Below are 20,671 nucleotides of genomic sequence, written 5' to 3' on the forward strand. Positions count from 1 at the left end.
AATCGGGCTCTAAGCCAAAGAAAAGGACTGGTAAAGGCAAGAAATATGTAGGTGCATATCGTCGACCAAATACTCGGTCTAAAGTAGAATTTGATGTATGAAATAGTTATAGTTAACCTAAATTGACACTGATTTCATTTTCTGATATATGACTAAGAACTCTAAGATCGCCCTAGACTGATATTGAGATCCTAAGAATTAAAAACTTCAATCTGTGTCAAAAACAGTTTTCTGCTCAAGATATAAACAAACACGATTGCTAGCCGGTTGAATAAAATGGCAGTTATTTATTCTTTTATTTCTGCGAACCAATCATTACAATCACCGACTAAAGTAGCTTAGTGGGCCCTTGTGTAGAATGTTGAAAACAGAAGTCAATAATTGAATAGTCCTATTTTAGATACCCGTATATATAAAGTAGGGTTAAGGCCTGATACAAACATTATCTGCCACCTCCACTACTGTTGACAGACATAATGGAGTCTTATTATGAAGAGGAGTATCAAGCTGCAACCCCTTTGATTGCCTCTATACTATGGGGTAACCAGAGTGAGAGAAACCAACTTGTGACACAGCTAGACACCTTGAACAACCAAATATCTACAAAGAATACTGCACTCAATTTACCACCTGACGATGGGCTCATTATAACTCCGGCCTTCTCTATAGCAGCAGATCTTCTCAGTGAAGCATCAATGCAACTTCTTGACTCTGGAGAAACTGCCAAATTTTTCGAGGTCAAGAAGTATATCAATAGTACAATTGATGCATATCAATTTCCTTCTATCTGGAAGATTACTTGGAATGAGTTCCTTGACTATCACTCCCTCCACACTGGAGATGATATAGAAAGACTAAAGAAGTCTAATCCTGTTAAGGCTGTCCACGATGCTAGGGAAGCCCTTTCACCTAAACAGCTCTTTAATACTGGGCTTCAGGATAAGAGATTTTCTGAACACTCGACCAAGAAGGAATCATCGGAGGGAGAATGGTTCAGAGGAGAGTTGCCCGAGGAAGAATCACTGGAGAAAGCATCAGGAGGAGAGTCTGAGAGAGAGTCATCCGGCGAGGGATCATCAGAGCAAGAATCATCAGAGCAAGAATCAGAGAGAAAATTGTCCAACGAAGAATCGTCGGAGGGAGAATCGTCGGAGGGAGAATCATCGGAGGAAGATTCATCAGAGGATGAATCAGAGGGAGAATCGTCGGAGGGAGAATCATCGGAGGAAGATTCATCAGAGGATGAATCAGAGGGAGAATCGTCCAACGAAGAATTTTCGGAGGGAGAATCATCGGAGGAAGAATTATCAGAGGACGAATCTGAGGGAGAATTGTTTAACGAAGAATCGTCGGAGAGAGAGCTGTCCGAAGAAGAATCAGAGGAGGGGTCGGAGGAGGAAGATTTGGAGGAGGAAGATTTGGAGGAGGAAGAGCCCAGACAAACCTATAAATTTTGGCAGCAGAGTGTCCCATTAGGCTCTGCTCGTCAAAACGCCCAGCGCGAATTCAAATTTCTCCTTACTAAAGGGTTTGTCTTGGGCTCGCCCAGTGATCACATAGTTATCGTTGGGTTTACATGCCAGGGCTTTCATACAGCCCGCATAAGACCCAAGGAAAGGTATGAAGATCAACTGGGTGGCCCTTTTACAGTCTCTTCCCGAGAGGCTTTGATCGATGGTGTTGGACTGGTAGCTTGGGACACTGGGGCCTCTAGTGATACAGTTGCGGCTATTTTCCCCAAAGAAGATGCAAGCTATCCGCCTACATTTATATGGATAAAGTGGGAGAATGGAGAATGGACATGGGAATCGCGCGATGTCTTGAAAACCATCCTTAAGGATTTAACATCCTATGAAGTCGATCTTCTAATATATCATTTAGCAATTTCGCAGGAGGCTAACTTTCAAGAGAAACTTTGCGGAAAGCGACCTTGCTTTCCCTACCCTCGTATGTAGCTTCGAAATATATCGTTGATTGAGTAAAATACAGGATACAGTACAGTGATATTCGAAATTAGATTTACCTCGATATTCTCTCTTGTGATCTCGCGGCGCTCCGCTTTTCCATATCGGGTTATGTTCCCTAAGCTATGTAGCCTAGATGAATTACTGTAACAGGAGTGTCTCACACGTGCTTTCCCCCATCCGCCCAGGCCGCCCTGCGAAAAAGAGAGAACTGACCATACAGCCAAACATACAACTCCTAGTAGCTTGGACAAAAAACCTCAAGATTTACCACTATTCGAAATGGCTTCCATATTTTACATGGAAGAACAATCTCGAATCCTAACGCTCAGGCGATGTTTGAAAATCTACTCTCGCTTAATCCAGCTTATAAATCGCCCCTAGGCGTCACTTCCAAACTATTAAATATCTGACAACACTGATTCGCCATGTTCCCTGTATCGTCGGCTTAATCGGTACGCGTTCTGCTAGCCAACTATGCCATGGCCACCCATCGAAAATATTAGTAATCGACCGCTGAAGGTCTGTCCAACCCAGCTGCTCCCACAAGTAAAAGGATTCTGCCATTTCGTTCCGTCTTCTCGGACACATCAAAGCGCCACTTCTCCCGCCTTTAAGACCATAGATTCTATTATTTTCTCGCATCATCCCAACTTGCCCCATGACAACTCACCACATTCCAGCCTGCTAATATTGCTGGATGTAGCCCTCTTTGTCTCACCACGATCTGGAATAATAGGCCGCCAGGAATTCGGTGATACTCGAGCGCCTCCCTTCTTTCAACCTTGAGCCAAGACCAAATCACCTGCATTCGTCATCTACTACAATATATCATATACAAGCCTCAATATGGACTATACAGAGAAGAGGAAGGCTTTTTCTATGACCTACCGCCGGAGGTCTTGGAATTGATCGCAATGAATCTTTACCTTCCTGATTACTTACATTTCCGTGCTTTTTGCCTTAAGACATGGTCTTTGTTCGGCTGTTCGGCTCTTATACCCATTTTGAAAAATATCCAGACCCTTAAAAATGTTACATTGGAAGTACGGTGCGAGAATTGCCATTACATATCGCGAGGCCATATCTTATCTTACGCTTATCGAAAGAATGGTTCGATTCCAAAAATAGATGGTCTGGTCCAGTTTGGAGCATCTCTGAAGCACATTCCTCGTGGCGACATGATAGAGCGCGCAGCTCGTTCACCCAATTACAAAGCACTTTTAAAGTGGTTGATCGATCATGGTGCTTCTTTTCAAGATGTTCAAGGGGGTATCGATAGTCTCTGTTGCGAAGCATTCAAGCAGGGTGACTTTGAAAAACTTCGCTGGCTGTTCTCGGAAGGGGCATCTTTAAAGCACATGCCTCGTGGCGACATGATTCAGCGCGCGGCTCGCTCACCCAATTACAAAGCTCTTTTAAATTGGTTAATCGATCATGGTGCTTCTTTTCAAGATGTTCAAGGGGGTATCGATAGGCTCTGTTGTGAAGCATTCGAGCAGGGCGACTTTGAAAAATTTCGCTGGCTGTTCTCGAAAGGAGCGTCCTTAGATGTTTTGGCTGGAGTGGTATTCGATTTTTATGGTGATCACAGGCCAAGGACACGTCAAGCTTGTCGTCATCATCTATTTGCGCTGGAAAGGGCCCTCAGAGAAGGAGCAACGCCTAGTGGCTCCCATGAGGCATTGACAGCACAGCTAGAATTGCGTCGACGTAAAGGACTCAGTGACGGTTGGAGGAGATCGATCACCTAGATATACGGCTTGTGGATGTTCGTAAGACAAAGATTGGCACAGAGACCGCCTTGCTACCGCCTACTGAGTTAGTTGTATTTCCTTTATTACTTTACATGCTAGTTATCTGCTACTATTGAGACTTTAGTAGGGTAAACCTCCCCTTTTTCTGCCAAGGGCTGCAAACTTTTGCAACGACACTGTACAGTGTAAAGCCAAGAAACTGGCGGCTTTTAGACCGATGAGAAAGAAGCACATGCGAGACACGTAATTACGGTAATTTAGCATGACTCATCAGGGCTACATAGATTAAAGGGAACTTAACCCAATATGGAAAAGCGGGGTGCTGTGAGATCACAAGAGAGAATATCGAGGTAAATCTGATTTCGAATATCACTGTACGCTAGAAAAGCCGGCGACGACTCTCACCTCCTCGTGGTGCCGGCTGGGAACCTGTGAATACCTTGCCCGGATGTTATTTGCAGAGCTAAGAAGAGTCACCACCGGCCAGCACTGTCCGCTGGCTAGGGCTACGGCTGGAGCGAGAGCTCAGGGGTCAGGGGCCCTGACCCCACGCACAGGCGACAAGGGAACACTTTGAAAACCACCCGACACACGACTGCGAAACCGATCCTACAATCAGTGGACACTAGGGTCGTGGGATAGGACACCCTTGGGGTGCTCTCGGGCTGCTCTGTTGAAAGGAGGATATCGCTGGGTCTGAGAACACAGAAACGACATGGTCAAAACAAAAACGCGAACGATACGGCACGACCCAGCATGCTTGAACCCACACAGAGAACGACGAGGTACTTTGGTTAGTAGGAGGAGCAACACTGTGTTGCTTGGCTGTTCTGGGTACAGAGAGGATACAAGTGGATGAACTCCTGCGAGACACGGTCGGCCTTGTTAGAGAGATCTTGCAAGGTAGCGCGAATCAGGGTTGACAACCTGTGGGGCGCAGCATATAATGGAAGCGACGGAAGACTGGGTGGGCGGACTGCAGTACGACACTTTCTATATGGCTCGAGAGGACGGACGCGCGTGTCGGTCTACTGAGAGAATAGGAGTCTGAAGATGGCTATCGAGGATGGAGTCTTTAGGGCGGCTATGGAAGTAGGCTTAAGGTGCAAACTGGTATTGACTTACGGAACCGGCTGTACCCCGCGAAGGATGCGGAAAAGGATCGAAGGGGACGTAGGGTGGAGGGTCTATGTAGGTAGACATGCTGCCACCTCTACAATGTATTATCAGGCTTGCTTAGCTTAGGAATACAAATCAGTACTTGCAACGGTCAGCGGAGCAAGCACTCTTACTCTTGCAAGAGCAAATTTATGCGGCATGGCGTGGCCGACGGGTCTTGAGCTTGGTCAGTTTCGATGTTAAGGGAGCCTACAATGGGGTTTGCAAAGAGCGACTGCTCCAGAGAATGAAGGCACGAGGCATACCGGAGGGTCTTCTCCGCTGGGTCGAGGCATTCTGCTCGGAACGGACAGCGACTATTCAAGTCAACGGGCAAGCATCTGAGGCCCAAAGCCTCCCACAGGCGGGGCTACCTCAGGGATCACCCCTGTCCCCGATCCTCTTCCTCTTCTTCAACGCAGACCTTGTACAGCGACAGATCGATGGCCAGGGCGGAGCAATCGCGTTCGTGGATGACTTTACCGCGTGGGTGACCGGACCGACTGCGCAGAGTAACCGGCAAGGTATCGAAGCAATCATCAATGAAGCACTCAACTGGGAAGGAAGAAGTGGAGCGACTTTTGAAGCAGAGAAAACCGCGATTATACACTTCACCCCCAAGGCCCACAAATCGGACTCGGGGCCATTCACCATTAAGGGAGAGACCGTTGAACCCAGCGATCATGTCAAGATTCTTGGCGTGATAATGGATACGAGACTCAAATACAAGGAACACATCGCGAGGGCAGCATCCAAAGGCCTGGAGGCAGCGATGGAGCTTCGACGACTTCGAGGTCTAGCCCCGGCGACAGCGCGGCAGCTATTTACATCGACCGTGGCCCCGGTGGTGGACTACGCCTCCAATGTCTGGATGTACGCTTTCAAGAATAAGAATATCGGGCCGATCAACCGAGTGCAGAGGGTAGGAGCGCAAGCAATTGTCGGGATATTCCTCACAGTTGCGACCAGTGTAGCGGAGGCAGAGGCTCACATAGCCACGGTACAACACCGGCTCTGGAGACGAGCTGCGAAGATGTGGACGGACATGCATACACTACCAGCCACCAATCCCCTCCGCAGGAGTACTGCTCAGATCAAGAAATTCAGAAGATACCACCGCTCGCCATTGTATCAGGTCGCAGATGCGCTGAAGAACATTGAGATGGAAACACTGGAAACCATCAATCCATTTACATTGGCACCGTGGGAGGAACGTGTGCGGAGCGATAGTCATGATGTACCGGAGACACAGACTGAAGCGGGCGGAGTTATGCGAATTGCGGTCAGCAGTTCGGCGCGGAATAAGATGGTAGGATTTGGCGTGGCGATTGAGAAGCAGCCACCTCGGTATCGCAAACCGAGGCTGAAAACCTTCTCTGTCACAATGGGTGCAAGAACCGAGCAGAACCCATATTCTGGGGAGTTGGCAGCAATGGCATACGCCCTAAGCACCCTACCGGGACTGAAACGGTGCAGGGTGACGCTGCTCACCAGCAACAAAGCGGCGTTACTCACGCTGAAGAATCCTCAGCAACAGTCGGGCCAGGAATATATCTGCCAGATATATAAGTTGATTCGAAGGCTACAGAGACACGAAAACTGGATAGATATCCGCTGGGTCCCAACCAATGAGAAGAATCAGTTGTTAGGCCTGGCGAAGGAGCAGGCCAAAGCTGCGACACAAGAGAACACTACCCCACAAGCACAGGTCCCCCGAATGAAGTCGACCACCCTGAATGTGGCACGCTACCAAGTCACAGGCAATCAATGCTTGCCGGAGAAAGTAGGCAGGCATTCCAAACGAGTAGATGCAGCACTTCCAGGGAAACACACCCGGAAGCTGTACGATCGATTATCGTGGAAAGAAGCGAGCGTGCTGGCCCAACTTCGGACTGGCATGACAAGACTAAATGGATACCTCTATCGAATCAACGTCGCAGAGACGGATCAGTGTGCATGTGGACAAGCAAGAGAGACCGTGGAGCACTTCCTCTTTCGATGTCAGAAGTGGACCACACACCGAACGGAAATGCTGCAATGTACCCATACTCACCGAGGCAATATATCTTTTTTCCTGGGCGGAAAATCGCCTTTGGATGACCAGAACTGGACGCCGAATCTGGAAGCAGTGCGAGCTACAATACGGTTTGCAATCGCTACAGGCCGACTCGACGCCGCTTAACCATGTCGACCAACACAAATTAATCCTACCCCCACCAACTACCTTGTGCCAGAGACGGTAGATGCGCTTCAATTGCCGAAGATAGGATGTTGAACACTTGGAGAAGCGCCTTCAAGCAAGTCTACTAACTAAACACTACCCCACAAGGACCCGCTACGATATTGATATCTGAGATGACGTACACTGAAAGGAATCTTGTATGGGCTTCAAGGAGGCACAGAATTAGCCATAGCATGTATATTTAGATCAGTGATAGTTGCCCTTTCGGTTCAGCCGCCGGGCGTTAATGAATTGTGTGTGTGTGTGTGTACGCTAGAAACAGAAATACATTGGCATTCTAAGATTACACTAGCACACATCATGAAAATCTTAGTAGGTATCTCCCAGTATATTAGCTATCTCAGCCATCACGTTGTTTGCATTCTTCTGCAAATTCCTCTTGGGTGGGTAGGATTTCATACTAGAAAATATGTGAGACAATTAAACCCTAGAAACACTAGAGGCAGTGAGACAGCTTACGTCATCCGATGGCCAGATAGAGTGGATAACCCGGGTGTGGCCTCGGGTATGGCGGACAACGGTGATAGACACCCGGATTAAACCGGCCTTTCTTGCGATTTTGGAAAGAATTTTCAGAGCCATTTTTTATTAACTGCGTCTTCCATTTCCTGAGGGTACTAGTTGAATTTAAAAGGTTTCTCTGCAAAAATGTGCTTCTGTTTCGCGCCTTTTTCCCAGCGAAACGCCGACGAGACAATCAAGCGAGACGCCCACGAGTGCCCCACCTAAGCTAGTGAATATTCAATCGCAACAATATTTTCATGGGTATTATGTTTACAGGTGTGAATATTTGACTGTACAAAGATTTTCATAGGTATAATTTTTTCATGCATGAATATTATAGAATGATAATCTTACGCGCTATGGAATTTTAAGACTGTTTAATATTCTCTGGATGATAATTTTAACTTTGCTCTAAAAATATATTTCCTTAAAATTCCCCATCAAAAATATTTCACTGTGAGAATATTCTCCCTGCAAAAATTTAAGCTGGGAGGAACTTTTTGGTTCCAAAATGTTAGCGAGGCTAAATATTCTCCACCCATAAAGTTATCATCGTGATATTTTACGAATTGTTAACATTACGGATTTTGAATATTTGCAGTCTCTAAAGTTCTCCGCCAATGTCTAGTTCTGACCTGGACTGGAGGACCTCACGCAGATTGGGAAGAGCAAAGGTCAGGTTAAATAACTTAGACCTTCTCACAACTACAACTCGGACAATCAGAGAAGAGCATATTCAGGCTCTCGTTGAAAAATTCCAGTCTGAAGGCTGTACTCGTCTGAACCCCGATAATTACATCAAGGTACTTGTTAGTGAGAATTTTCCTTACAGTCTGAACGACAATGTTTTGCATGACGATGAAGTTTTGGGTCTTCCAGACGGCATTCAGCTCACCGTTCTTCATGGGAAGCATCGTATCCTTGCTGCGAAGAGATTTTTCTTTCTCTTGGACAGCTGGTGGATAGCAGACTTTTACACTGAGGGTCTATCCCAGTCACACCAAGCGACTCTCTGTGAAGAGCACCCGAATGCTCAACCATTTTGTGACGGAGACATCTATCGAAATATCCGTATGTACCAGCAGCTTAGGGATGTGGATGCTGAAATCAAATGGCGTGGAAGACTCAGTAAAACTGCGCAGCGGGAGATGCATCGTTTGGAAAAGGACTTTAAACATATCCAACGAGAATTTGACAGGCTACTCGAATTCGGAGGCTTGTGGAAATTTCTAAAAATCTCATATTTGGGCAGATGGTTGTCAATTAGATGTCAAGAGGTATCTTTGTTACAATCTTTACTTTTAATGTACCCGCTGACAGAGTTATATAGGAGATAACTCAGTATCTACGCTTCATATATGAGAAATGGCAGACTATAATGTGTGGCTATTCCGGGTCTTTCCTCGATCCACAAACTGTTTCTTTGCTCGAGACACGGATGCCATCTATCTCTTCGCATGATGAAGAGAAGATTACAGATATGATGTGGCGGCGTCAGATATTTCCCGAGCTACCATCTCAGGAATCCCGTACAGCCATTCTAGAGAAGATACTCCAGGTAAAAGGGAGGATACTATCCCTACATACTTTCACAAGAGATTTCTTCTACTTTGAAGCCTGTGCTATTGCTCTCAAACAATTACTGCCATGCTCTAAGCGCTCAATGGCTGAAGAATTTATGCGAAGTTTCTCTGGTATTAACCAAAGCCGAGGAACGTGTAAGTTCCAGGTCGGGGACTCCAAATTTGTGAGCCGGGCAGGAAGCTACGATCTATGTCCAAAGCTTGGATACCAGCAGTTATTTCTAGCAGTTATGCGCGATTTTCCAACTTTGACCAAGCTCTCACCATACAAGAACCGTGGGAAAAATATAGCGGAACGACGAGGATTTGTATCCGAAAGAGTGTATAAATTGGCGGAGATAGCATCCTATCTAGGATTTGCCAATGATCAGATTTCACAGATTCAATCGATGGGTGCAGAATCTTCATATGCAGCTGCTACTTCAGAGTATCTTGTTCAACTTCAGCCAACGGATCGATATATAGTAGATTCTCGAAGAAGAGCAGATATTGCACAATATGTTGGAGATACATTACCTCATATCAGTGTTAACAGACCCCCACATGAGAGGGCTGAAGTGAACACCAACCTTTCAGAAGCCCCAAAGAAGTCACGCTGCAGCCGTCCATCTATACAAGACTATCATAAGTACAGAGAGTATCTTTTTCTTGAAATCTTGATGGATAACAGTTTTGTGCGGCGAGCACATCCGAACTCTCTTGCTATTCAAAAAGATATCTTCTTCTCTTTTTTTGGTGATCTGAATGGTAGCCAGGAAGTTTTAAGTGAAAGTTCATTTCAAGAGAACGATTCCTCTCCTCATAACTCTTCTCCTCATCACTCTCCTCCTTATCCACCCCAAAATCAATCACCATACGAAAGTCCTTCACCGCGATATAGTCCTTCACCGACATCCCCACTACAAGAGAGCCCTACACGACAGGATGAAAGTCCCCTGCCACAGGAGAATATTATATCACCTCAGGAAGTACGGGAGACTACCCCTGATGAGCAATCCTGGGTCTCTGGCTCTATTACTACAGCTTCCAATGAAGATTCTGGCTCCAACTTTCTTGACCCTGGTTACGAATTTTCCGATGAAAGAGAGGTCCCATTTGAGTCCATTGAACGAGATATCAGACCATCAAGTTTTATACATGGACTGGTTTATGATGAAGGAAACGTAGTCTTTTACCTATTGAGCGAAAAAAGGTTTGTAAGATTCTCGATTGATGAGCCTGAGCTACCTAACTTCCGTGCAACCACAAACTGGCTGGCAAATCAAAATAATATGTTCCTCTGCTGTATATCAAACAGATGGTGTGTGGTACCGATCAGAAAGCTATACACCTCTTCTCGAAAAGCTAAACTTATTCTGGTTTGCCAAAAGCTGTGCCGAACTGGGGCTGAGCCTGGGACAATCCTCCATTTGCGCAATGGTCTCAATCGCTTTCTTGATAGAGACTATGACTATGCTACTCATAATCATGGAAGGTGAGTGGTTTGACCTTTATGATAGGTGCAACAAGGGCTCCGACTTCGGATGCGTGTGAAAGAAAGACATGCTAGCGCTATTAGCAATATTCGGATTTGATTGAACTGGCCATAGCGACCTACCTGTAGCAGAGCCTGAATTGTAACTCCATTTCGCCCAGTCTCTTTAATGAATTGGTGAATATATTGTCGCGCATCAGATAGTATGTTGGTATTGGACTCTGCATCTCCAGGTTGGAGAATCTCAGTAGCAACAATACCGACACATCTAATATCATGTTGCTCAGATCCATGATGCTGCTCTAGTAGAGAGGCTCCTATATCAGCTGTGTAGGTGAGCCCTTTGATACTAAACAGAGAGATATCTATTCAGGCACTCACCAATCTTGACTCTTCCGTCTGCTGAAAGAAAAATATTACTACAGTCAAGCCTTGTATGGCAGATTGAAAGGTCTCGATGAATATACCAAAGACCGTGCAGAGTCTTCAAGCTCGTATTTAATAATAGAATAGGTAGAACAGTGGGTATAAATATCGTACCTCTTTACAAACAAATGCGACATCAGCCTCTTTTAACGTCATCCCAGAGTGAAGCTGCTCCAGTGACACTTCCATAAGTTCATAGACTAAATAGACAACCGTAGACTCACAGAATGAGTTAACAAGATTGACAAGGTTGGGGTGACTTGTGGGAAGAAGGTTTCCCGTTTTATCAATGCCACTAGATCTGTATTGTTTGATCGCGACGATGTTTCTGGGACTATCGGACTGATGTGCAATACAGGTCTTTCCAGCAATGTTTTCGGCCATAAACTTCTGGTATTTGATCCAGGGAGATGTATTTAGGCAAAACGGTGTCTGTGCCTTTTTGGGGCACACGTAGTCTTTGACTGGTAGGCTAAGCCAAGGCCTAGGTCGTTTCTGAGGCCGGGGCTCGGAGACCTTGCTAGAATCAGGCCTCTCTTTCAGGTGTTCCGGATGATCCGTCTTTGTCAAGGGATTCTCGAGCCCGTTGGATCCATCTAGATCTTCGGCCCGAGGGAACATCGTACATCTATGGGGGTTCGCCATTGTGTACTCTCTAAGGAATCTACAGGTCTGACTTAATATTTATATATGACAATTTCTAAATTTAGCAAGATCGTCGGGCGCATATTTGCTACAATTGATTTCATTCTAAAAATATCTTAGACAACGAGCGCTAGAGTAACCAATAAAACAAATTTCATCATAACAAAGATTCCATGCTTTCCTATGCTAATTTCCGGACCGCTGCTGCTTTTATATGAACCTCCAGTACTAAATTGTGTTGCCTGTGGATGGTAGTATAAAGCAGTTATACTAGTTTCAAGCTTATTCTCGCTTGCAGTTTGAGTTCCAGCTGTTCTTGCGCTTGTTAAGCGGCTCGTCACTACAGTTGCTTGCGATGGGGTTGCTTGTGATGGAGATGCTCGCGATGGAGATGCTCGCGATGGAGATGCTCGTGATGGAGATGCTCGCGATGGAGATGCTCGCGATGGAGATGCTCGCGATGGAGAGGCTCGCGATGGAGATGCTCGCGATGGGGTTACTCGTGACAGGATTGCACGCGATATGGCTGCTTGCGATGGGGTGGTTATCGATGCTTGTATAGGGAAGTCTGCTTCTGGTGTAGGCCAAATGGGTCCAAAGCTGGAGTGATGCAAATAATTGGACCTGGGAATTGTAGTACTCGAATGTAGAGGAAACGCGGTACTACTGGAAGTGACATGTGTGTGGCTTAAAAATATACCAGGAGAATCAACTTGAATATCAGAGAGGCCATAAGCAACAAGTGCTGACCAAATGAGAAAGGTGAGAGATAGCTTCATTTTGCTGATGAACTCAACATTGAAGAAAGCTCCTCTCCCTTATATAGACAGACTAGATACAAAACAAAAGCGCAAAAGCGTAAAATAGATTAAACAGAAGAGAGACACAAAGCTGAAAATTGTAACCGCCGGATTCAACCATTTATGGTAGACTATCAGTGACTCTGCAGTCTTAGATGGGCCCGGGCTCATAGTCGTTATAGGAACGTCCATCCACTTCATATCTTTAGAGGGTAGGGGTCCCTTGACAAAAATAGTTTGAGTTGCTCTAGCATGACAAAATGCAGATGTAGTTCCTGTGAGATCACATGAGACTAAAGCAGTGCTGTGACAATTAGAGTGAAGCATTTCATGGATACGTATATCTGACTTACTTATCATTTTCATCAATATTGATGACTTGAACTGAAGTTGGTGCCCGAATGGCTGTCATACCTGCCCCACGTATACCGCAGTCGCTGGCAGGAACTGAAGAAGGGCAACGCAGAGTATAGGTCGTAGTACACACACACACAATTCATTAACGCCCGGCGGCGAAGCCGAAAGGGCAACTATCACTATTTTATCAATACATGTCCCTAGTATATGCCGTGTCTCCTTGCAGCCCATACATGGTTACTTTCTGTATATGTCATCTCAACTGTCATTATCGTGGTGGATCCTCGCGGGATAGTAATTTTGTTAGTAGGCTGGCTTGAAGGCGCTTCTTCAAGTGTTCAACATCCTATTCTCGGCAGTTGAAGCGCGTCTACCGTCTCTGGCACGAGGTGGTGGGTGGGGGTTAGTTCGGGGGGGAGGGGTTCGTTTATGTTGGTCGACATGGCTAAGTGGCGTCCAGTCGGCCCGTGGCGATTGCAAACCGTATTGAGGCTCGCACTGCTTCTAGATTCGGTGTCCAGTTCTGATCATCTGACGGCGACTTTCCGCCCAGGAAGAAGGATATATTAGGTCGTAGTACAGTAGTAGTAGTAGTAGTAGTATTCATTTACACTGACCCCTCGCCGTAGCGATATGCAGTATACGACAACTATATATCCGAGCATGTACATGTTGACTGATCCACTTCCTGACATGAACTTAGAGCCTCGTCACGGCCTGTCCTGGCCCATTGCCGTTCTCGTCATTAGGCTGCCCTTATGGCGCACGACTACAAAACCGCTGTGACGCCTCGGCGAAGTCCAGTACCGCCTGTACTGACTTCGTGCGCGAGACGGTGTCTGGTTTACCTTTCTCACCTTCTTTTGAGCCTCCCAGCAGACTCGACACGCTGTTGAGCGTGTCCCCGACTTTCTTTTTCAGTTCAACTCGCAGCTCCCGCAGCCGTGGGCATTCCATCAAGACGTGGGCGACTGTCTCCCGCGCGCCGCACTCGCATAAGTCGTCTTCGCGAAATCCGAACTGTTTCGCGTAGGGAGATAGCCAGTTGTGGCCCGTGCGTAGCTGCGTCAGCAGATATGCCCGGTTCCTGGGTAAATTCCCGTAGAGCTTTCTCGTGTATCGCGCCGGTAGATTCCCATCGATTTTTCGTAGGTGTGCGCCTTTGGTGCTTTCCTTCCACTCCTGGCCCCATTGGGCATAGATCTTACTGCGGATGAACGCATTCTCCCTCGATAGTAGCGGTCGAAAGGGGTGGGTTTTACCCGGTTTCGCGGCTTCCTTCGCAAGCCGATCCGCTGCGTCGTTCCCAACGTCCTCACAGTGTCCGGGAATCAGAGATACAGTATTTCCGGAAATCGGTGTCACCCCACGCACTCTTTCGTTGTTCCCCAGACCCTAAATGCCAAGATACACTAGACCTTATTGAGAAAGATATAAAAATAGTAATCTTCCGGTATTTTACGAATACGATCACTTACAGATATAAGTTACGTACCATGTGCTCATGTGTGTATGGCAGATACGACTTTTGCTGGAACCTTCCGTAGGGATGTTGTAATTTCGAAATTGGTCAACCCATTTCGAAATATTGAAATTTCACTTTTTTCCTTGATTTCAATTTCATTTCAAATTCTCTTGGCATTAATGAGTCAGCATTCCCTTGAGTTCGAGCAAGTCAACATGGTCAGTTCCTGCCACCTCTCGCCATGTAAGGCCGGAGAACTCAGGCATATGATTGGTCAGTAATTTGAATATCTTGCCTATCTTGGACTAGCGTCATTTCAAGATTTCATGGCCCATTTCAAATTTCATTTCAAGCAGCCAAATTTCAGCAATTTCGAAATTTTGAAATTTCATTTTGCCATCCCTAACCTTCCGGCACAATGCAAACAATTCAAACAACTCCACCAACGCTGGATCTTGCGGACCTGACAACTTGTCATCTTCTGCGTCCACACAGCGTGTCCAAGTGGCAATCCTAGCTCTTACCCGCAATCTTAGAACCTTAACAACCCCACAATCTGACTGCACGGGTCGATCTTCCAAATTCCAGAAGACCAATGATCCTGCTGATCACCATACTCAGCCAGTCAAACACATACTCCTCTTACCCTATGCGTGATGGCAGCGTCTTTGTTTCCAGCTAACGTATGATGGCACCATGAATAGGCTCCTCATTAGTATGTACTGTTTGGAGGGGATAGCTTACACTGCTTTCGATGATGATAACATCTACCAACCTCGTCTGCCCAATCTACGAGACCCGATTCCCTCGTATGCCTTTACACCTGGCCGTGAATGACCGCCATCTGCAGTATCCTCGTCACTATCTCCTTCGTCTCATTACTGGATTATGCTTTACACATTTCTAAATCACTTAGCTGCAAAATATATTGAAATGCTACATTATTGAACAGCTACTGGCGTTTTCTGGGCGAAAGGTTGTACAGAAGATTCTTAGCTACAAACGAGAAACATAATAGTTTATAGCCGGAAGCCCGCCATATAGATGTGTCTTTCCTGCAGCCTGTGCAGTAAAAAATGGACACGCTAAGCGAACGGACTAAGCTAAAACAGCTCTAAAAGTACCAAGACCCTAAAAAAGTAGCTAGCAGCCCGAACAAAATCGCAGAGAATATTACTACCGGTTTCAACAAATTGTTTGGAACCGGAGTGTTCTTTTTCTGTGATAGTAAAGATAAGGCATCTTTCGATAGCTTCATCTCAGATTGATTCCTGTTCTCCCCGAGGGGCTCAGAAGAATGTTGATTGAGGAAGTAAATCAATCGCCGTGACACCGGTCCAGTGAGTTGAGACTCATCGTCAGGTAGGCCAGACATCTCAAAGACTCCGTGCTTCTGATCTGGATTTACTCTGTGATGAAAAGGGTGCTTGAGTACACAGGAAGAACAGATATCCAGATTCGCGCAGATTCTGCATACAGAACGAGGTCCAGTGATAGGCCTCTTGCAGAAACTGCAGATAGTCTTGAACATATGAGTGACAAGGGAGCTATTATGAGAAAGACGAACTTGAAAGAGATGGCGTGCGTTGACCGTGTCATCAAGAAATAAGAAATACCGAGCTAATTGTTGCAAAGTTAACCATGCATCGTTCGGGCTGAGGTTGGGAAGATCATCGGAGAGGTTGAAGAGGGATTGTTGTACAGTTGATTCTTGAACTTCGTGAGGTGTCAATGAGAGCTGAGGAAAACGTTCACGTATCTCCCGCATCAAAGTTCCTTGCCCGAGGGCCCAGTCCATAGCATGTCTACCATAGCCGTCTGGAAGAGAAGGGTCGGCACCAAGATGAAGAAGTTTTATAGCGAAGTGAATGTGGCCAAAGTAAATAGCCAGATGGAGAGGGGTCTGCAGAAGTTTGTTGCGCTTGTTGATGAATGAAGCAATTTGCGGAAATCGAAAGAGAAGGTGAGCCATATCCTTTGAAGCTGCAATGTGAAGAGGGGTCTGATCGAGCGGATCAGCAAGGCGATGATCTGCGCCAGCTTGAAAAAGAAAGTCAATAACATCAGCATGGCCCGAGTAAATAGCTGCCAAGAGAGGCGATCCATGTTGGCCACCCTGAGCGTTGACATTGGCCCGGGCATCGAGCAGGATCCTGACAACTTCAGCACTTCCACCATATGCAGCAGCCTGGAGGGCATTGCCGTATTGACCACCCTGGGCGTTGACATCGGCATGGGCGTTGAGCAGGATCTTGACAACTTCAGCACTTCCATTAAATGCAGCGGCCTGGGGAGCATTGCCGTATTGGCCACCCTGGGCGTTGACATCGGCATGGGCATCGAGCAGGATCTTGACAACTTCAGCACTTCCTCTATATGCAGCAGCCTGGAGGGCATTGCCGTATTCACCACCCTGGGCGTTGACATCGGCCTTGGCATCGAGCAGGATCTTGACAACTTCAGCACTTCCACGCAATGCAGCAGCCTGGAGGGCATTGCCGTATTGACCACCCTGGGCGTTGACATCGGCATGGGCATCGAGCAGGATCTTGACAACTTCAGCACTTCCTCTATATGCAGCAGCCTGGAGGGCATTGCCGTATTGACCACCCTGGGCGTTGACATCGGCATGGGCATCGAGCAGGATCTTGACAACTTCAGCACTTCCTCTATATGCAGCAGCCTGGAGGGCATTGCCGTATTGACCACCCTGGGCGTTGACATCGGCATGGGCGTCGAGCAGGATCTTGACTTTCTCAGCACTTCCACCATATGCAGCAGCAGCGGCCTGGAGGGCATTGCCGTATTGACCACCCTGGGCGTTGACATCGGCATGGGCGTTGAGCAGGATCTTGACAATTTCAGCACTTCCACCATATGCAGCAGCCTGGAGGGCATTGCCGTATTGACCACCCTGGGCGTTGACATCGGCATGGGCGTTGAGCAGGATCTTGACAATTTCAGCACTTCCACCATATGCAGCAGCCTGGAGGGCATTGCCGAAATGACCACCCTGGGCGTTGACATCGGCATGGGCGTCGAGCAGGATCTTGACAACTTCAGCACTTCCACGCAATGCAGCAGCCTGGAGGGCATTGCCGTATTGACCACCCTGGGCGTTGACATCGGCATGGGCATCGAGCAGGATCTTGACAACTTCAGCACTTCCTCTATATGCAGCAGCCTGGAGGGCATTGCCGTATTCACCACCCTGGGCGTTGACATCGGCATGGGCGTTGAGCAGGATCTTGACAATTTCAGCACTTCCACCATATGCAGCAGCCTGGAGGGCATTGCCGTATTGACCACCCTGGGCGTTGACATCGGCATGGGCGTTGAGCAGGATCTTGACAATTTCAGCACTTCCATTAAATGCAGCGGCCTGGAGGGCATTGCCGTATTGACCACCCTGGGCGTTGACATCGGCATGGGCGTTGAGCAGGATCTTGACAATTTCAGCACTTCCACCATATGCAGCAGCCTGGAGGGCATTGCCGTATTGACCACCCTGGGCGTTGACATCGGCATGAGCGTCGAGCAGGATCTTGACAACTTCAGCACTTCCACGCAATGCAGCAGCCTGGAGGGCATTGCCGTATTGACCACCCTGGGCGTTGACATCGGCATGGGCGTCGAGCAGGATCTTGACTTTCTCAGCACTTCCACCATATGCAGCAGCAGCGGCCTGGAGGGCATTGCCGTATTGGCCACCCTGGGCGTTGACATCGGCCTTGGCATCGAGCAGGATCTTGACTGTCTCAGCACTTCCACCATATGCAGCAGCCTGGAGGGCATTGCCGTATTGACCACCCTGGGCGTTGACATCGGCATGAGCGTCGAGCAGGATCTTCACAATTTCAGCACTTCCATTAAATGCAGCGGCCTGGAGGGCATTGCCGTATTGACCACCCTGGGCATTGACATTCGCTCCAGCCCCGAGTAAAAGCACTACAATCGCACTGTGACCTTCTAATGAACCCTTTTGTAGCGCGCCCCCACCTCCTGTCTCAATATCCACACCCTCATCTAGAAGCCATTCGACAAATCCCAAATGTCCGCGCCTGGCCGCCTCCATTAAAGGAGTCGCTCCATCGTTGTTCTTCGCTTCTCGGTTCGCTCCTCTTTCTTGCAATATCTTGCCAGTCGTCGTGTGTCCAGCTTGCGCTGCAAAGTGTAGTGCCGTATTTCCAACTCCGTTTGTTCTCTCAATATACTCACCACCTGACAACACGGATATTATCACGTCAACCAGATTCGCAGAGGCTGCCACATGTAAAAGAGTTGTCCCTGTGGGTGGACATGCTGCGCTACGAACACCAAGACACTGGTATATTCGAACCCAAGGACCGATCATTTGTTGTAGGATGTCCTTTTCATTCTGCAGCAAGGCACCTCGAGAGCCGGCGGCTTTTTCTGCATGAATAAAGAGATTGATGGTCGCATAGTTCACAAATGGGTGATCACAGATAAGCTTCTTCTTTGAGCCCCGGAAGTTACTCATTTGTTTGTTTGAACAGATCGTGGCAAGATATACCAGACACGATCGGTAGAGAGTTCCCTGAGACTGAGAGAGAATATTGCCCATATCCACGGATCCCATGCTAGCGCTGAAGCCATGGTATAAAAGGGCCAGTCCTTTTGCCCGCAAGAAATCATTGACCGACTGGTGAACCACCTGTACAGTCTCCTTGTCATTCCCACTTGAGACTACTTCTGCCATTCCACCAGAAAGAGCCTTGACTTTTCGCTTCATATGTTCATTGCTTTCGACAAAGCCGCCAAGCTTCTCCCATCCGGTTCGAGACGGCGTTAGTTGAGCATTCTTAGCTGCCAATGCGTATCGTATTTCAACTATAGTCAAGGGTCGCTCGGCCAGGCACACCCATTGAAAGAATAGGAATGACTGCTCTCGATTCCTAGCCGTGATCACGTTGCTCAGAATATACACATAGACATTTTCCAGACCGGCTGGGACTTCGCCCAACCAATCACGGATATCGCTGATTGAGTCTCCTTCGATAAGCCTTTGCTTGATAAGAGGCATTATAAGACGGGCCCATTGGAACACACCCTTGGAATGCTCGGTCAGTTCCTCCACCAGCCCCTCTCTCATCTCTTGACTAGAAACGTCGCCGAACTCTGTCTCAAGAAGCATATCCTTGATATATGTAGCAATGTCGTCTTGATTGTGGTCTTCGACATGTATCGCTACTGTCTGGACACTTTCCACGATAGGATAGTGTCGACACGAGATGCAGACTTGAAGGGTTAGCTTCTTTTTGTCAGCACGATCAACCAGACGGTGGAAATATGCTGCAAGCTTTTCGGCGGACTCAGCCCCAGCCTCATCTAAAGCATCCACAAAAATGATCATATGCTGTTTCGTGGTTGATACCAGTATAGCAGTTGCCAATAACTCTTCAAGTATCGGTTGCGGCCACTCCCACTTACGTTCTCCATACCCAAACTGTCTACATCGTTGTTCATAGATATCGCGCACCTGAGGGCGTATGGTCGCGTCACGGTCGAAAATCTGGTTCAATAACGATCTAAGCATTCCGAGTGGTGTACGTTGCATCTCCGTGCCTCGGGCGGTAAAGAAAAAATCCAGTCGAATAATGCCAAGATTGCCGTCCTGTGATTCTTTGAATTTGTCATGTAGGAAGGCCATCAAGGTCGATTTTCCCGCGCCCGGCTTTCCTTTAACCCACAGTAGACCACAGGGCTGATTCCTCCAGGACTGATACTCGTCCAGCTCTAATATCCATTGGCAGGTATTCGTGTGGCATGGCTCGATATTATCCCTCCGATCTAGCATCTGTGGAAATGCTAGTGACCTGAGCAGCTCTGCGTCTGTGGTTAGTCAAATTGTCTTTGACTGGTACAATGTGGAGCGAACCGTTGTCTGTCTTCTGTACTGGGGTTTCCGGTCGGTCTGGGCCAAAGTGTTAGTCACCTTATTACGGCTTTTCGAGGACTGTTGACACATACCGGATGAAAAGTTGATTGTCCCGATTGTCCCATGGTTATTTCCAAGTTGGAGACCCGTGTTCGCACTACCAAAAGACATCGGGCTCATTCTGAATATTCAGTGCGTAAAATGGGGCTGCTCCAAGCCGAGCGAAAGTTCCACCTCCTGAAAGTCACCTTGTCTTTTGCCCCGCTCTCAGGTGACTGCCGGGCGCTAAACCTTGCTAGGTTGGGAGCCATGGTTCGTTGCACCACTCAGTGTGGGGATTGGGGAAGTTGACGTGAGGCCTCAGGCTGCAACTTCTCGCCTTACAGGTAATAAACAA

The 20,671-nt window shown here is 47.4% G+C and overlaps 5 protein-coding genes across 5 annotated transcripts; 2 read left to right on the top strand and 3 right to left on the bottom strand.

Annotated features, from left to right (window-relative positions):
- Positions 1-476: 476 nt before the first annotated feature.
- On the top strand, positions 477-1,955 carry N7533_000730 (uncharacterized protein; the record flags this gene model as incomplete). The annotated part of the gene is made up of 1 exon (XM_057097380.1): positions 477-1,955. The coding sequence occupies one exon, from the start codon at positions 477-479 to the stop codon at positions 1,953-1,955; it is 1,479 nt and encodes a 492-aa protein (XP_056965873.1).
- Positions 1,956-7,461: 5,506 nt separating this feature from the next.
- N7533_000731 (uncharacterized protein) lies at positions 7,462-7,703 on the bottom strand (the record flags this gene model as incomplete). Its single annotated transcript, XM_057097381.1, has 2 exons — positions 7,462-7,521; positions 7,581-7,703. The coding sequence occupies 2 exons, from the start codon at positions 7,701-7,703 to the stop codon at positions 7,462-7,464; spliced, it is 183 nt and encodes a 60-aa protein (XP_056965874.1).
- A 3,328-nt stretch (positions 7,704-11,031) lies between these two features.
- N7533_000732 (uncharacterized protein) lies at positions 11,032-11,669 on the bottom strand (the record flags this gene model as incomplete). Its single annotated transcript, XM_057097382.1, has 2 exons — positions 11,032-11,166; positions 11,223-11,669. Coding segments are annotated over 2 exons (582 nt in total), but the record flags the coding sequence as incomplete, so codon positions are not given.
- Positions 11,670-12,108: 439 nt separating this feature from the next.
- Positions 12,109-12,315, top strand: N7533_000733 (uncharacterized protein; the record flags this gene model as incomplete). Its single annotated transcript, XM_057097383.1, has 1 exon — positions 12,109-12,315. The coding sequence occupies one exon, from the start codon at positions 12,109-12,111 to the stop codon at positions 12,313-12,315; it is 207 nt and encodes a 68-aa protein (XP_056965876.1).
- Positions 12,316-15,779: 3,464 nt separating this feature from the next.
- On the bottom strand, positions 15,780-20,454 carry N7533_000734 (ankyrin repeat domain-containing protein; the record flags this gene model as incomplete). The annotated part of the gene is made up of 4 exons (XM_057097384.1): positions 15,780-15,876; positions 15,992-20,222; positions 20,275-20,310; positions 20,367-20,454. The coding sequence occupies 4 exons, from the start codon at positions 20,452-20,454 to the stop codon at positions 15,780-15,782; spliced, it is 4,452 nt and encodes a 1,483-aa protein (XP_056965877.1).
- Positions 20,455-20,671: the final 217 nt, after the last annotated feature.

Source organism: Penicillium manginii (genome assembly GCF_028828005.1).
Source record: "Penicillium manginii strain IBT 31320 chromosome Unknown utg000001l:1.0-3466041.0:1.0-3467806.0, whole genome shotgun sequence".
Lineage (NCBI taxonomy): Eukaryota > Fungi > Ascomycota > Eurotiomycetes > Eurotiales > Aspergillaceae > Penicillium > Penicillium manginii.